The following is an 18,142-nucleotide window of genomic DNA, read 5'->3' on the forward strand; positions in this document are numbered from 1 at the left end:
GTGTACTGAGGCGGCAAACTACTTGGGCAAGGGGATGAGAAAACAGCAATTTTCGCAGTGCCGTATCTCCGGAACGACATCACTGGCGCCGCCAATTTGGTGTGGTGAAAATTGGAAAAAATGGCCGCTGCCCTAAGCAATCGCTGTGGTTCAGGCAGGATGCTCTTTGCTGACTTCTACAGTGATTTTAGTTCTTGGGGTGGCTGGGTTTACATTGAGTCGTTTGATCTGTTGCGGGGTGTTGGGCGACTAGAAAGACGGCAGTTCATCGAAAACAACGTGGTGCCCGCGAATTCGCCGTGTTTCGGCCTTGAGTGTGAGGCGCTGTGCTCTCTTGAAGTGAAATTTAGGGCTCATTGCGGTGTTATAAAATGCCGAGTTTTTGCTGCTTTTGACAGCGAGCTTGCCAGGGGCAGGAGTGGGACGATCGACACTGCATAAGTGGCGGCACAGGCTACATCGCCGGAAAATGTTCTGGCAGTGTTCGATAGCGGGACGGGCTGTTATTGCACGCTAGTAATAATGGTTCTTCTATCTACAGTGAAATTTAATGCCAAAAGGGGGGTGGCTACACATAGCAACGTTACTGCAATCGCGATCATAGTGAACGTGCACCTTGGGTATTGAAATGGGAGGGGTGCGACGACTGTCACCTCATTATGCGCAACTTTTGCCGTGGTGAGTCTACACTTGTGCGTAAAGCCGTGTCCGGTATTAGAAAAACAACGGCAATAAAAGTGCCTTACGATTGCTTAGTTTTTCAGTTCGATGTTTTCTATCTATGCGTAGAGGCTAAGAATTTAAAAGTGGTTTGTAAAAAAAGTAGTGCAGTTCGTACCTTGTGATACTCTGGTAGAAAAAGCTCTATTGAAAGCTGTTTCAGTGTAATGTGCGTTTAAAAAGTGCGCTTCCCTCTGCCAAAAATTTGATTTTTATAGGCTCCTCAGGTGCTCCAAATGAAGATTCTTCTGCCCCCCAATCTGGTCCAGCTGCCTGACCCCTGATTGTGCTGACCCCCGTTGCGCTTCTTTGCAGGCACGGTGGGCTTCTTCTCGTGCTTCTGGTTCGTGCGCAAGATCTACGGCGTGGTCAAGGTGGACTGAGCATGCGGTGCGCGAGGGGAGACTGTCCGCCTTGTGCCGGGACTTGCCTCACGGCGGGCAGTCCTGCTGGGACCCTGGGAGAGTGGCCAGCGCCGTAGTCATTAGGCTTTCTGCTCTTCTTCTCTGGTGCACAGTGTCTGGTGGCCACCTAATGAATTTCTGTTCCGGTTTTTGTTTCCTAGTGCAATACCCTTGTTTGTTGTCCCTTTGAAACTGGCATGCGTCTTTTGTTTTTGATTTTGGCCATGATGTGATGATGGAGGCTTGCAGTTGTGTTTTCTTTTCCTTTGTGTGGCCTCCTCTTCCTCGGTGTTTCCTCTTGTCCATGTGCTGTGCTCCATTGTGGAAGTGTTCTTTGGTCTCTGCCCACAAACAGTACTTGCGTGGTGTGTGTGTGAGTGTGAAAGAGCGTGCCAATGTAAAGGCAAGTGTGCGTGTCTTTTGGTATGCACACAGCAGCCCCCATCTTTTTTGTCTGTGGGAAGGATAGATTGGCTCCCTGTGTGCTGTGTGTACGTTTTTGGAAATTGCCTGCTGCCTCCTGTCTCGCCTCTTTTCCCCACACAGCGGTGCTTCTGTTCTCAGAAGCGGGCATGGCCATTTTGGTGCAGCCAGCTCCCGCTTTGTTGGTATGCAGCAGCAAGGAGGGCAGGAAACAGTGTCGTTCTTTGCTGTCTGCCCTTCGGGCTCAAGTGCTGGTGCGCCTTTGAAGTGCTGCCTGCCTCTTTTGGGCCAGTCGGACCTTTGCAGTTTGCGTCGACATGCACGGTGCGGCTGCCCACAAGAGCGCTGTGCACCGGCACGATTTGCTGCCTCCGTTGCTGCACCTCGTCCCTCCGTGGGGAGGAACGAGTGTGCCCCGTGTGTGCTGTGACTCTGTTGATGACCAACAGAAGCCTGTGGTTGGGAGCCTTCTTTTCCCAAGCACGGGTTCCGCTGATTGGACCAACTAAACAGTGGGGGGCCACACAGCACAGGGCGACCAGCAAGCCCATGCTGCGATTAGCTGCCCTTCAGCAGATTTTGACGGCTGGCCATTTGGGGGCAGCCCTTCCGCTTGGGATGCCTTTCGTCCCTCGAGCTGCTATGGTGAGCCAGTGAGCCGATGCAGTTTCAAGTGTCAGTCGAGTCTTCCGGAGAGCACATATTTGCGGGGCTCTCCAGAAGCCTATTCGTAGTGTGCCAGGCTTAATAAATTCCCTGTGTGGGCTGCTTTCTTCTGCACATTTTGGCTGACGTGCTTTCTCATGTTAAACCAGCACTGCTTGTTCCCTTTTTATGCGGGGGTTGTGTTTGCCACACTGCACGAGGCAAAGTGTGCGGCTGTTGTGATATGATGAGTGTGTGTGGGGCATTAGGAGGGAATGGGGAGTGTCGTCCACTGGAGCAGCACCTGTGTTCGTCGAGATCCGCATCGATGCCGGTCGTCGTGGCTTTGTTGTCTCGGTTGCTGATTTTCAGGGCGTTGTCAGAAAATTGAAGCAATGGACTCCTGCCGAAGTGCATGCTCACTGTGAGAAAGTGAAGGGTGAATAAAATGCCATTGCCTCCAGACTGTGCCAGAGTTGTCCCTGGATGCAGAACACCTTCCAGTTGTGCACTGCACACTCTGTGCAGCCAACCGAGCATGGGGTGTGCAGTTGCAGACCCGGCAGGCTTGCTGGGCCCAGTGTTGCGCAGTGTGGGCCGGGAATGGCAGCCGCCGTCTGGGCTGTGCTGCTGCTGCCCACGTTGTGGGGAACTTTGGGGCCACTCGAAAGTGGAATGGTGGCCATCGGGCTTTGGGCAAGCCCCGTTTCGTGGGTCTTGAAGCTTGCTTGGTGGGTGGATTGATGACGTCGCCCCCCGATTGGATGTCCTCGAAGGTGGTCTGCCTTGAAGTTAACTTCCCAGCACTGCACTGCCCCGTGTGTCCTGATTATCCGATTCCCTCGACAAAGCTACACCACTAACAATGAAGTGTTGAAAGAGTTGTGGGTAGGGGCCACAAATCAAAATATCGAAGCCCTTCCACCCGAAGTGCAGCGAAGCTGACAGTCTGCTTGGATTGGCTATATTGGAGATTTCCCACATTGAATTATAAGGACAGTGGCCTGATCTCTACGTCACAGGCTAAGGATGCACTTGATTGTTGGGTAGAGGCAGGGACGGCTTCTGATCAGGCTCGGTCTGAGCCTGTTTTACGATTTCCCAGCCGAGAAAGGCCCTTGTGTGTGTGACCACGACCGAGTAGGGTTGCCACCTGCCCGGTCTTGCACTGGCCCAACCGGTTTTTGAAGCAGCAGGCCGGTTGCCGGTCCATACTTAAAACCAGCCGTCATTTGCCCGTTTTTTGGCCCTCGTGCCGTGGTTATGTCCAGTGTGGTGTTTTACAAGCGTCAATTCAACAACTGAGACAATAAATATGTGTCGACAAGCTGCGCAAAGACACGCAAGCTGACAAAATACACGGTTGAGTGCGCTGCCTGAGGTGGAGGGGGACCAAAGGGAGAAACCAAACGAAATGCTGCTGCCGCGGTCAGCAGTCGCAGTCACCTACTTCTCAGTGAAGAACATGCAGAGCAATAACCAAGCTTTCAATCACTTTGAGTACAAAACCTATGTTGATTTCTCTCTAAGAAAACGCTACAATGGCACTGCACGTCAAAAAATGGAGTCTGTTCTTTTTTTTTTCCCAACACAAATGAAACATTCTATATACCACACCCCCTTTCAGGGAAAGGTGGCAACCCTACGCTCAGGCTTAGACACTGGAGCAATTTGTTGATAATATTTGGTTACGTGCCTTTCATGGCGGGCAATCACCAAACAGTCTGGGCTGCACAGTATTCGTTTATTTTTATTTTGGACATACTGCTAGCCTAACAAAGGCTTTGGCAGGAAAGGGTGCAGTAGTGAAGGGCCAACAACGTACATGATCATTCACACAACAAGAGCAGCAGGAGGCCTTGGCCTCGGTTTAAGCAATCCTAATGATAAGACCCGTGCTGCAACATACACAATGCGACATCTTCTCGAGAATGAAATTCAAAAGCAAAAAAATTCCCCGCATTTACCCGAGGGGAAGAATGTGAAAGTGCGAATGCACGCGTTGAATTTGCGCGGTTCGGTAATGTTTGCGAAAGAGAGATCACACACACACACACAACTACAAAGAAAGAAAGATGCATTTATTCACAGACACCTATTTGTGTTGTCGTTGTACTTGATTGCTAGAGCGTATCTCAGCTTTGAAATTTCGTGTCAGTACTCCTTTAAGCGGGTGCATTAGCCCTTCTCACGCCCGATTCCTGGCCAATCGTCGTTGTACTTCATTGCTAGAGCGGATCTCAGCTTTGAAATTTCGTGTCAGTACTCCTTTAAGCGGGTGCATTAGCCCTTCTCACGCCCGATTCCTGGCCAATCCCCCACGTGGGTATGTGCCATGTCAGCGGCCAGGCAGCGCACGCCCATCTCCCCCCGTTGCCAAGGAAGACGAGGAGATTCCTGGCCAATCCCCCACGTGGGTATGTGCCATGTCAGCGGCCAGGCAGCGCGCGCCCATCTCCCCCCGTTGCCAAGGAAGACGAGGAGCGCGCGCACCCGCAGCTGTTGCTATGCGGACGGCGGCGGACGCTTCAGGCTCGCTTAAGAAGTGCATTCGCACTTAAAACGAGCGTACATCATTACGTAGTAACGAAGTAATGATTAGACAACCCGGACAGAAGAGAGTCAAGGGACGTACAATCAAGTCCTTGGGGTAGCGTATTCCATTCACTGATGGCTTGCGGAAAATAGGAATACCTGAAGGAGTCGCTGTGAAATCTGTATTTGAGTAATTGTTAACGAAATGCAAAAATTCAGGGTTAAGCAGTGCTTGTACTTTAGCTTCCACCGTCTTCAATTCACGTCACAGTGGCATAATAATAGCTCGTACTCTGACATCAGAGCCACCGTCACGTTGGTTGACCAGAATCTTGGTGACATGACATGATTGTCTTGGGCACAAGTTGGTAAGTATATGCTGAAATTTTCGATGCTGTGTTTGTGCACAGGTACTGTGCATGCATTGAAAGTTTTTACCTGCAATGGTTGCTTAGAGGTGCTGTTTCTTTCGCACGCGACTTCGATTTCCAGCCATGGCATCCACATTACAGTGGGTAACAAGTGAAAAGCGAAAACGCCCGTGGTGAGATCCCCAGGTGGTCAAAATTAACAGGGTGTGCGGTGTGCCTCGTAGTCCAAATGTGGCTTATTACACCCCCAATCGATCAGTCAATCAAAGCACGTGTACATAGGTTCTTTGAACTAACATGGACATATACTACTGTATATATACCTATAACTCCTCTCATCTGTATATATGTTATCATAATCGTTTTCTCATGTCCTATATATTGAGGAGGCAGCCAGCACTCTGGTGTATGGGCTTCTGCCTTTTGGCTGCTTCTGGCTCTCGGCTGTATGGAAGTTATGCCAATAAACTCCTATTGAACCTATTATCAAAAAGGTACTATCGGCGTCAAATGAACCGCAAATACGAAAGTATGAACCTGAATGCACAAATAGGGCGATTTCTTTCAATTCAAGCCAAAATGTTGTGTGGCTATGGGAAAAGTGGATTTCCAAATATGAACTCTACGAACGGTATTTTTCAACTTTGCACGTTCTGGTTCATGTTTTCGTGTGACGCCAATAGTGCGTGTGCAGGGTGCAGCGGTGCGAATACCGTTCGTCCGGCCAGCAAGTGTCTGCCATTTATGGGTGATACGAGGTGTGGTGGCCATGTTGGCGAGTACTTTGTCGATAAATATTTATTGAGATCGGATGAGGGGTAAATCCTTAGAGGGGTGATGCCTTTTAATCTCTCGCGGTGAAGAAACCGGAGGTAGCGTCGTACTCGCGCCATTTCGAAGTGGCTGCCTCGCCGCGAGTCCGCGTAGGGGTGGTCGCGGAGGTCGGGAGACCCAAGCAGGAGTGGCTCGAGATAAATTGCACCATCTTCCGCGGGGGGGACCATGAGGAGGATGCGAAGCATCATGGGGGTCCCGTGTAGGTTCCATTGTGTTGCCGTTATGTTGTTACATTTATCGGAGCACGAATGGGAACGTAGTGTGAACCCCCATGTAGGGACAGCGAAGAGATAGACACCCGCGTTACCTGATCGAACACCTCCTGGTTCTCGTCTTTATTGCGTGCTCACGCTCCTACCCCGCTGCTCGCCCTCTTCTGCAAGGCGCGTGGCGCTTCCTGCCACAGCTTTCCCACAGGAAATTCAACATCCTCCTCTAAAGTTTTCAGTTCGTCGTTTCCGTTGACGTTCACCTTCGCGTGCCTTCGTTGAATCAGTAGCTTCTTGACGTAGTTTGAATGAGTGAAGGACACAAGCTTAAGGCGCGTTCGTAGCACATGCTCCCGTCTGCAGTTTGTAGCGCAGTGGGAAGAGCGCCACGTACCCACGACCGGCTATATTTTAGCCGGTCGTGTACGTACTTCCCGTTGCGGCCGGAGAGTCGTGGGATCGAAACCAGGCGCCGCCTAACTATTTTTTTCTAGTGGACTGCGCTGACGTCAGCCCAGACGCTGACGGGGCTGAAGAGACACGCACGCGCAGTAGATGTACGGACGGCGGACAACAAAGCGAGGGAGGTACACAGCCCCGAGCATGAGATGCTTCGCATCTAAAAGCGTTTTCTTTTTTCACATACAAATTGTACCTTAAGTGTTTCAGCATCACCTTCTCATGGTCTAATCGGCTGCTGTGTATATTTATTGTTTCTCCGCAGGAGACGTTAGCAATCTGGCCCATACATAGCCGGCTGCACTGTTGCAGATGGACTTGCTTGCCTCGATCGTACATGCAAACAGGCAAATTTAAAACCATGAATAGAAAAATTGTATACCGCATGCAACAATGTTGGCAGAGGTGCACAGTAACCGAAAAATGGCTTGAGTGGTTACTCACGCGAAAACAATGTTCGTTTCTGTGGAAAATAAGTTAGAACAATCTATTCTACAATGTTTTGTTAACATTCGCGAAAAGCCTGCTCTGTGCAGTTGCACGCGTCACCCCAGATTGGCACAGAAGATTCGTGCACTCCTTCATGTTCGTGTGTTTTCGAAGGCCTGCCTTGGGCCCTTTAAAGAGTGGTCCCGAGTTCGGCCCGGGCCCACGGCTTTGAGCTCGGGCCCGTGCAGTGCTCTAGCGCGACGGCTACGCCAATCGGCGCAGGCTCCAGTGCGCCGCACAGGTGGCCGCCGAGGAGCGCTCGGTATTTCGCAATGGCAGGGGGGAGATGGAAGAGGCGGCAGTGGAGTGGGCCCGCAACCACACTCCCTCCGTTGGTGGACATGCTTCACTGCGCAACCCCATGGGGTAAAGCCAGCTCAGAAGGACCAAGCTGGGAAGGTCTTTCCAGAGGGCATCAACATATGGAGGCCCTAAGATGCATTCATACTTTATGAATTTCTTCCTGCCCTGAAGAGACGATGCTAAGTAAACGGAGGTGCGCCCGATGAAATGCAGCACACACAAAAAAACGGAAGTTCGACAAATTCCCTTCAGTGTCCCTTCAAGCTGGCAATCTACACTGCTCTTCGGTAGGTGGTGGGAAAAGTAAGGCAAGTGTCTGCTACCACCCGGTGGATATAACGCTTTTCGGCCAAATTCTCATATGCACCTCTGCGTCACATCCGCATCCGGCTGTTTTTTTTCATAAAAATGTTCTACAAATTTACCCAACATAAATATTTTAAATGCAGCTTAGTTTTGTACAATTATTTCTTCTCTGTGATGTAGCTGTGTGGCTAGCGTTGTTGTCATGCGAGCCATTTGCGCTGCGCACCAAAGGGAAGGTGCATATATCCTCCATCGGCCTCCATTATATGGAAGGTGTCAGGGGAACCTATCTAGTAACGTTGGTCAGGGGAGTATATTATCTCTATGGTCAGGGGTGTCAGCATCGGCTCGGCCGCGCCGTGTTCGGCGGCGCAGTATTAACTCTATGGGCGGCGCGGTGGTATTTCATGCCATCGAGCGGCGGCGCGGGCGTCGTTACCGAGATGCCTCGAGCAGCAGACCGCCGTTGCCGCGCCTGGCCTGCCTGCCTCGCCGGCGTAGAGGGCTCGTGTTCTCACAACGTCTGCAGCGTGCTGGTGTAAATTTTTTTTTTGATGCGAAGGCATCTCATTCACCCGCCTTGATTGATTGATTGTAGGGTTTAACGCGCCGACGCAACGCAGGCGATGAGGCGCGCCGTAGTGGAGGGCTCCGGATTAATTTTGACCACCTGGGGATTTTTATCGTGCGCCGAAATCTCGTACACACGGGCGTTTTTGCTTTTCGCCTCCATCAGAAAAGCGGCCGCCGCGGCCGGGAATCGAACCCGCGACCTCGTGCTCAGCAGCGCAACGCCTTACCCAGGTGAAAAAAGTTTCCATTTCCAGCTGGATTATGGAACCGGAAATCTCTTCCAGCTGGGAAACATCCCAGCTAGAAATTTGCTTTCCAGCTGGAATGTCTCCCAGCTGGAAGAAATTTCCGGTTCCATAATCCAGCTGGAAACTCCGGCTGGAAATTTCGCATTCCCAGCTGGAATGTTTCCCAGCTGGAAGAGATTTCCGGTTCCATAATCCAGCTGGAAATTTCGCATTCCCAACTGGAAATCTTGGACTTCCAGGCTGCATTTCCAGCTGGAAATATACGATTTCCTGCTGCATTTTCTGGTAGTAGTTTTCAGGGCTCGGGTTACGTACCCAGATGGGACGCACAGTACAGTGCAAAAAAAGAACATTGTACTAAGGCAAAGTGCTTCCGAGTGAAGATAATGAACATGCAAGTACATCCGCATTTAAAAAATTAGGCAGAACAAACAGTCTCACCTAAATTACTGCGAAAGAATTTCTACACAACAACGGTCACGCAGGCAGCAAGAAAGCCAACACGAGTGGAAAGTACAGCAAAAGATTTTATTATGCATTAGGCAACTTAAAAGAGGCAAATGTGGTGTTGGGCTAGTTGGTGAATTGCAACTTAGAGAAGATAGAGCTGTAGGTGGACACAAACAAAAGCACAGTTGCTTGTCTACGTGTGTGTGCGTGTGCGCGCACGCGTGCAGTTTTAGTGCTTCTGTTTGTATGCAGGCCCTGATCTGTTCTTACAAGCAATAAAAAGACAGGTAATAAACAAGTCCTACCTTCGCGGTAACGGGAGCAGTAAACGTCGAAACTCCATGCGAGATAAACGCACAATGAAACCGTTGCGATGACTGCACTTCAATCGTCTTAGAACAAAGACGGTGCGGAGCACAAATCGACCTCTTCATTGTCCACCACGGCTGTGACAATTGCCTGCACGCCTTGACCTCCATTCACATTACTGGGCTACACAATGTGCGCACTCCGCCAAGTAAAAAGCCGCCTAGCACACTTTCTAATGATGTAATTAATCTTGTTGACTCGTTTCTTAGCGCGCGTGATGCTCACAGCCAGCTAACTCGACCGCCATTTTACTCAAACTTTGATTGGCTTGACGTGTGTTGACTTGGCTTTAAAAAAGACTTCGGATGAGCAATGTTGCCAACGTCTTTTCTGTAAAAATGTTTTTTTTCGTATCGGGGGTCCTTACCGGTCGCGAGTTTGAGGTATGCATAAAAGAGAAGAAATTTGTTCTAACGAGTCTCACTAACTTGTTTAACCCTCCGCTAATAAATAAATAATGTGATCGACGCTTTGAGGACTTTGTGTGAAACAGGAACTGGTTCACATGACATGTTCCGAATCGTATATCTTCCACTGAAATCACACAAAAGAAAAATAATTAAATGATTGGCCGTTTCAAAGACCAAAACTGGAATTACCTTTACCAACTGACCCATTGGCAACTTCCTCCCAAGATAAGTACAGTTGGAGCAGAAATTTTTCTCTGCTGGAGTACATGTGCTGCTTGGCTGGAAATTCTTTCAAGCTGGAAACTCTAAGTTCCAGCGGGAAGGCAACATTTCCAGCCTAGGCTGGAAATGCTGCCTGGAAATGTTGGAAATTTCCAGCCTAGGCTGGAAATCTTCTCCAGCTGGAAATGAGTTCCCTGCTGGAATGCAACATTCCCAGCTAGACTGGAAGTTCTTTCCAGCTGGGAACTACCATTTCCTGCTGGGACCACGTATTCCAGCGGGATATAACACTGGAAAGAACCGTTTCCAGCTGGAAATACTGTGTCCATTTTCATGTGGGTAGCCACTGAGCCACCGCGGCGGGTCATTCACCCGCCTTGTCCCTCCATCCGGCGTCGGCGTCGTTGTTGTCGGCGTCCACCCCTTCCTCATTCTCTTCGCCGCTCCAGCTTCGCTCTCCGCCGCTCACCCCTTCTAGATCTCCTCTCCGATAGCGAACACTCAATCGCGAGGGGCATTGGATTGGATTGGATTAGATTGGCTTGGGTTGGATTGGATTGGATTGAAGTGGATTGTGTTGCGTCGTAGCCGCGGCAGACGCACTGGCGCCGGCGCGTCCCCTCACCCTTATGCGCGCTATAAAACGCGGTGCCTGCGCCGCTCCGCTCCATCGTTCCAGCGCCGTTCCTCCGCTGTCCTACGCTGCCTTCAAAGGAAACGTGCCGTGAACCCCGTATGCGTCGCATCTGCACAGGCGTTCCCGCGAGGGGAGGTGGGAGTTTTACATCGAAGCTGTTATGGGTATGGTCCGTGAATTTCAAAAAGCTGTCGCCTGTTTAGGGCTTGGGCTTGGGTATTGGGGCACCGCAGAGCCAAAAGACGCATTGCGGCAAAGCCAACTTTATCGCGTACGGGTCAACCTTTGAACGGCTGTATACTAGTTTTATCGGAACTTCACCGAAACCAATAATTTGACGATTGGCCGCAAGGACAGCTCATATTTGCGTGTCTGATAGGATGAAGCTTAAGTTTTAAAGCCATAGTCGTATACCATTAACCAATAATGGACAAAATAGATACGCACATACTTCGGGAGGGTTTTTCACGTGAGGGGGGCTACTCAAGTCAATCAATCAATCAATGATGAAGATTTTGTGGTTCTAGACACTAAAGCGTGTTTTGTTTCCCGGCGTCTGAAATGGAAAGTTTTCTTTTTTTAAGGTATGCGGTGGCTTTTCAAACTCAGTCTTGAGCCCAACCAATTATTTTAAGCAGCAGCTCTTTATCTACTTGAAACATCCTATTCTAATAATTAAATTTATTATATTATATGTTTGGTTAGGGAAACTATCAATATTAGTACCCTCTGCGTGGAACTTAAACTGCACTGTATGCCCTAAATTAAATTACTGTAAGGAAACAATGAGCTCGTCGTTACTAAGCTACAATACTCTGATAGGAATGCGTCAGTAACAAGTTCAAAGAAGAACTCAAACAAGGCGAATTGGTCGGATGTCCTGGCTAAATGACTCGAAGCGACCCAAGTTACACAGAACATTAGAATAACGTTATCTGGAAGTTGCGAAAGTTTAAATAACGTTAAATGTTACGTGGCAATGTTTATGTAACGTTTAAAAAAAACATTCAATGTTTATGTTATGTTAGAAACGTTATTTTTACGTTGAAAACATGTATGTTAACGTTTTGTTCCCAACATTTATTTAACGTTTAGGAAACAACTTAAAACCAATGTTAGAAATGCTAATGTTGTTACAATGCTTACGACTCAACATTAAAGGAATGTAAATATACAAACATTATAACAACGTTCAGGGCATGTTCAGGAAACAACTTATGACTAATGTTAGAAATGGTAACGTTATTACAATGCTCAGGACTCAACATTAAAGTAATGTAAAAATTCAAACATTATAATAACGTTCAGAGCATGTTCACGGCAGAACATTATTGGGATATAAAAATGTAAACATTATTATAATGTTAGGAAGCAACCGCACAGCAACGTTATAGGTAACACCTTTATTGCAACATTATTACAATGATCAAGGCATAACGTTGAAGTAACTTTAGAAATTTAGCGTTATTAAAATGCTCAAGGTAATACTGTCAGGTAACATAATAAATCTGAACATAAGCATAATATTGAAGGTACGGCAGAGTAATGTTATGCTTGAATAATTAAAGAAATTTTCAAACTAATTGCTCGATACGACAACTGGCTTTTACCAAAGTCCTCAGGGGTACAGGTGGTCAAGACACGCCCTCCCCCCGAAATTTCTCGTGAGGGAGGTAGAGCGGGGGGGGGGGGGGTGTCATCTATAGGACGGGTATTTCGTGTAAACGTAAATCGCACGCGCCAGATAGCGCTTCCAGGCTCCAGCGCGTACCGCTCGGTTCTTCTGGCTCCCTCTTCACCATTTTGACATACTAAAAGGATAAGGATATTTCGGGTTGTTTCCTTATTTCACATAAATGCAACTTTGCATCTCGTGCCGTCGGCGTGTCGCCACCGATTCTGCTATCTCTGGCGTGTCTTCCGCGGCCAACTTCCGGCTCGTTTGAGTAGCTCTGGCAGCTTGGGCCAACAATTTCTAATAGCATATTACCAGTCTTAAAGGGGGCCTGAGATGGATTTCAAAGTGTTTTTGTTTGTGTCAGAAATCTACTCTATAGTTCTTGTAGAAACAAGACCAAAAATAGTAAGCATATTCGCTCACGCTAACAAAAGTTATTACCCCGACGAGACAGAACTATTTGTTGGCTCGGCGGCTTGCGATGACGACATAGTCCGACCTCGTCCGAGGCGAAGCACTCATGTCATGGTTGGCCGCCGGAATGTCCGCGATTTTTGACGGCGGCGGTTTGGTGTCGAGCGTCGTCGTTACCATGGTTACTTCAGCGAGTGGGTCGCACATGAGACGACGGCGTCCTTTTTTTTTTTTTTTTTAAAGCTACGTTTTCAGTCTTTACGGACTTTGGGCAGGAGATACTGGTGATTGCGGAAGTCGACCTTGCACGCGCGAGAGTTTCCGTGAACGGTAACGTATTTTTACCGTCGCTACATAGCGATAGAGAGGCTAGAATTTCTACCGACTGTAGTAGCGAGCCCCCTGCGCCGGCGAAATGTACGCTCGCGTTTTGATTAGATAACCGGAAAGTTCCGAGTGAACGCCCTCCCCCGAAACATCGCCCACCCCCTTTTACGGGTGAAATATTCAATTTACTGAAGGACGCGCGCCCACCCCGTAAAATCCATGGCTTTAGCGCCGATGAGTGAACAAAACAAACCCGAATCATCTCTTCATGTGTAGATGCGGTCACTTATTCGTCCTTTCCGCGCTTGACCCGAAATTTCGCCCATCTCGTATTTTTCACTTGATATCACTGTACTTAAATTTGGGTGGGCGTTCTTCCGGAACTTTACGGCACAACAAATGCGCTGTGCTCTGCGCTTCATGCAAGCAATCTTAGTTGATGTTGTTTACTACATTCTTGCTAAATGATGATCAGGAGCACGATAAATGACAATTTTTTTTAGAATGAGCGAGCAAAATTTCCGCCCCTACTCCAGCTTCCCACGCTTCCAATGGTTCAGATGCCTTTATGAACTAGCATAGCTCTTTTATGCTTTCAAAATCGTCTTGAGCAAGGCAATATAGGTAACTGTGGAATCAGTACAATATATCTTACTCATTTTATATCGAAATATTTAGCGGTGGCGTGAATTCTGGTTAATGCAATACTTGGTCCTAATTCTTCCCACTAGATGGCGGCGTCAACGTCATGTTTTCGATTTTTTAAGCTCTACAGTAGAAGTAAACGGCTCTTTTAAAAAAAAATTATTGTATTGTGAGAGTTCAATCTAAGACGTCTAAGATTCAAGCCATTTGAAGCGTAAGCGAACAGTTCTGGGCAACAAACGTTTGTGTCATTTGCTTTGCGACAAATTCGCCAGATGTCGCTACTCGGCAGAGCCGGTAAGCCGGAATGCAGAAACCGCAGAGTGCAATCCTTTCGTTTTCAGCGGCAAACGGCTACTCTTGCTTCATTTAACACGGTAAACGGTAAAGCGCGCTAAGGACACTAGGCAACAGGTTCATTCAGAAGGCCGGTGCAGCAAACCACACTTTCCTGCGATCATGACTTGATGGGAAGCAATGAAATGAAACTCTTTGGCAGTTGTCGTTACGGGATGAGCATGCTCTTGCCCTTGTCGCGACCGCCGCAGAGAATCAGCTGCGACAGCGTTTGGGCTTGAACTGATTTATTCAGCCCGCGTGAGCGCACTTGAGCGTGCGCCTCGTGATCACGAGCAGTGCCCGGCGTCGTCCAAGCGCTGCGTGCGGAGCTCCTCCTTCGTCGTCGGCGCGGCGCTCCCTTGGCGCGCCGTTCGTTACCACCTCTGAAACAACGTCGAGGCTACGCTCGAAACACAGAAGGTGCAAAGAATCATTTCGGGTACAGCGTCCAAGAAAGCAAATGCAAAGAAAACTGAGACACGGAGCGCTGAGCGATCACGCTGGCTGCAAGCGTCGTTGCTCCTGCGCTCACTGTATCCTTCCGCCGAGAACGGAGGAGCGTCAAGCCCGGTTTGGCCCGGTGTGTAAGTGCTTTACACTCCGGTATAAAACAAATATGTGTGACTGTGTAAAAGCACCCACACACAAAAGATGTTTTTTGTAGCTTTCTGATGTTTTTACGCTCGTAAAAAATTGATTAAATCAAGAGCGCACAAACACGTCACGATTAGTTCAAGAAATAGCCGTTGCGCTCCGATACCATCGACCCCCCAAAAACACCCATCTCAGGGGCCCTTTAAGCTGACAGACCACTGGACGCCACATGCTCGTTCAGCCAGTCACGTATATATATATTTTTTTTTACCAAAGAGGCCACCTTTTTATATTCTTTCCCGCGATTGACGCGTGCCTCTCTCAGCTTTTCGTTTTAATCTTTTCCGCAGCCTTCACGCAACCTCCGTTACCTCCCGTCACAGCTCCTAAAGCATGCGTTGCGCCATGGAAACTAGGTTCGATAAAGTGTCACAAGCCTTGGTCGATGACTGGAGAGACAATTAAGGAGGACAGATGTCTGTTTGGGCCCCTGACATTAGAAAGATCAGAGCTCTAGTCAATGTGCAGCGAGAGGCAGCTGTTTGAAATTATTCCGAATGCGTAAATGTGCCGCGCTTCTCATTTCCGAACCCCTTCCACTTCTTCAACTCGCGAGCCCTGGCGTAACTTATGTGTTATGACCTGAAATAAGGTCCCCGCTATTGTTAAATTGGTTGATATCTCGAATTAGGCTTGAAATAAATAAAAAGGACGCTCTAGGCGAATGAAACCAACTGTCTGTTAGCAGACATCGTGACGAAGAGACAGAAAGGCAGCTTAGTGGGTAAGCTTTACGGGTGAGGGCGGAAAGGGAGGCTAACACCTCCCCCCCCCCCCCCCTTCCCCACGGTATAAAATCCTGGCTACGCCAATGCTTTTAAAAATCGCAGCCGCATTGTTTCATTGCTTAACTGCATTTTGACGCCGGAGATGCGCTGAGGCAAATATTGTAAGTGTGTATGCACACGTGTTTATTTTGTGTTATGAGCCCAGCCTCCAGCATGTTGACGAGGATAAATTACAGCCCCAATCGGGCACCACTTGTGGTTTTTGGCCGCTGCGAGTCCGCGCTAAACATTTCGCAGGGAAGGCGACTTTCCCCTCAGTTGCCTTTGTTCCCTCAGTTCAATCAGAGACATTGAAGGACCCGAATAGCTCCGTCAACAACCGGTCCTATTCATGACCAGTCCTATTGTTGCCCACCACCCCTCCCCTCGTTTTGCAAGGCGTGTTTCATCAACACCACCTAGTCTAGGTGGTGTTGGTTTCATGCGGGTGCGCGCGGTGAGTGGGGGCTTGCTCCCCCTCTCACGACCCGCAGGGGAAGTCCGTCAAAAGCCTGTTCTTGTCTGTCATCTGCACCGAGCGCAAGAAAGAGCGACAACACAGAGCAGCAGAAGGTGCTTTGCGTCATCGAGAAACACACTTGTTGCCGTGTTGCCGGGAAACAGCGATTTGCAACTAAAATGCAGGTTACTTCAAATATACACGAAAACACGCTTTTAACTATTTTCAGTAAGCATCATAAAGCTAAATTTATTTTAAAAAACAGTAATACTGGAAAAATGAATAGGCATCGATAGTTTTATGTGTAATTTTTACATCCCTGTCACGTTTGCACCACAAATTCTGCGCTATTGAAGCAGAAAACAAAAATGTGAGACCTACTTCTTATCAATGCGGATATCGAATTAACACCCATTGGATGATCTGGTAGATTTGCAACGAACTCGCACCTACAGTGAAAGCCAGAGTTGCCCTGCGCATGCAACGCGAAACTGCGACACCGCAGTTTCGCGTTGTTTTGTTTCGTATTAGCCATATAAAGTACAACAGTATTGTTATGGTGCGTCAGCCACAGAGGAAGGAGACACGAACGCCAGTGCCTAGCCTGCTCGGACATGTGCTTAATTGTAGCCAAAACAAGACGCTGAGCGCGCTCAGGTCGACTCTGAGGTGTACATGTATTAAAAAGGAAGTAGACGAAGCTCTGGCGTTCTTGGTCTGGGCGGGGCCTTCTGTTCTGTAAATACGTCTTGTTGGTTGATGGATTGTAGAGTTTAACACGGCGATGCAACGCAGGCGATGAGGCGCGCCGTAGTGGAGGGCTCCAGATTAATTTAGACCACCTCGGGATCTTTAACGTGCGCCAAAATCTTGTACGGACGGGCGTTTTTGCTTTTCGCCTCTATCAGAAAAGCGGCCGCAGCTTCCTCTCCGCAGCTTCCTCTACGTCTTCCTCTCCGTAACATGTTGGTGGCGGTTGCTAACCGTACATCCGTGGTCCTGCCTCGTAAGTGCTCACAAATGATGATACCCTACGCTCACGCTCGCGCTACAAACGGCTAGCCTCCTGATTATAAGTTTTGTCGGGAAATAGACTGCATGATGTCGATGGGCGCTGGACCCGAGGTGAAGTCAAGCACCGGAACCCTTGCGAGGTATTTTAATTCCCTTGCGAAGTATCTAACCGAGCTGTACAGCCTTCCTTTGTAGCCACATAACTGTATTTCTAAAGTGGATTTCAACTTTTAACGTCTGCGTATATAAACTGCACTCCGCTGTCGCTCCAATTCCTCCCCATAGCGCTGCGCTGGCGGGCACGATTGCTGCCTAAATATTTTGATGACTGCTGCTGCGATCTTGTTAAGTTACTGCAAAAGCTATAATGTTTGACAACTGCATTACCTTTGATGAAACTTCATAAAAATATTTAGGAGACAAAATTGAAACTTTGAAAACTTTCCTTTGCGGCAGACGTAATCAATTCGTCAATTTTGATGCAAGTCTAGGTTTATCCGCCATGTAAAAGCGCGCACCACGTTGAAATACAGAGTTACCCGTAAAGTTAAACCTGGATGTAACGAAGTTGATAAAAATTCAATTTTTCGTTACATGCAGGTCTTCATTATATGCAAGTTTCGATTTAAGGCACGCGTAAATGAAGCAGAAACTAAATCAAAATACTTGACATCAGGGATCGTGAACTCTCCCTTCAGGAATTTATTTCAGTGAAAAAATGCGCCATTTGCGGCCTCTGCTTTCCCACGAAGTTTTTCAGTACAGGGCAGTCCAAAGAATCAAGATCATTTACCCCTGTATTCGCAAGCGTAACTTAAGTATCAATTTTGCGTTTTGACATTCTTCGCTGCCTTAACCAGTTTCAAGGAGCAAACGTATGCTGAAAGGGCGCCTTTTCGCGAACTTGATGCTATTTAATTGCTGCACTCAAACGTTTTGAGAAGGTGCTAGCTGGAATACTGTACTGGACGACAACGTAATTGATCCTACTTGCCGGCGGAGACGGCACCTGAAATTGCGAGCTTGTCTTGAAAAGACAAAGCTTTTCGTTTTCTAGTAGCAGAACTCATCACCAACGAACCTACACCTCAGAAAGCAGTGGAGACGCGCGACTATACACACCGACAGCTGGGCCTAGCACCTAATGGACACCACACTCACATTGGAAACGCACGGTAGTTTGCAGTGCGGGCAATGTTCTCTAAATTAGTGCATATCTCCATCCATTTTTTCA

The 18,142-nt window shown here is 48.3% G+C and overlaps 1 protein-coding gene across 1 annotated transcript in view; it reads left to right on the forward strand.

Annotated features, from left to right (window-relative positions):
- Positions 1-2,657, forward strand: part of LOC144168760 (transmembrane 9 superfamily member 2-like) — a 53,572-nt gene extending 50,915 nt beyond the window's left edge. Inside the window, exon 13 of the mRNA XM_077697722.1 lies at positions 1,036-2,657. Within this exon, the coding sequence (XP_077553848.1) occupies positions 1,036-1,103 (68 nt within the window). The 3' untranslated portion in view covers positions 1,104-2,657. The remainder of the gene's footprint in view (positions 1-1,035) is intronic.
- Positions 2,658-18,142: the final 15,485 nt, after the last annotated feature.

This window comes from Haemaphysalis longicornis, unplaced genomic scaffold (genome assembly GCF_048455015.1).
Source record: "Haemaphysalis longicornis isolate Haplotype H1 unplaced genomic scaffold, Haemaphysalis longicornis Haplotype H1 scaffold_2, whole genome shotgun sequence".
Classification (NCBI taxonomy): Eukaryota; Metazoa; Arthropoda; class Arachnida; order Ixodida; family Ixodidae; genus Haemaphysalis; species Haemaphysalis longicornis.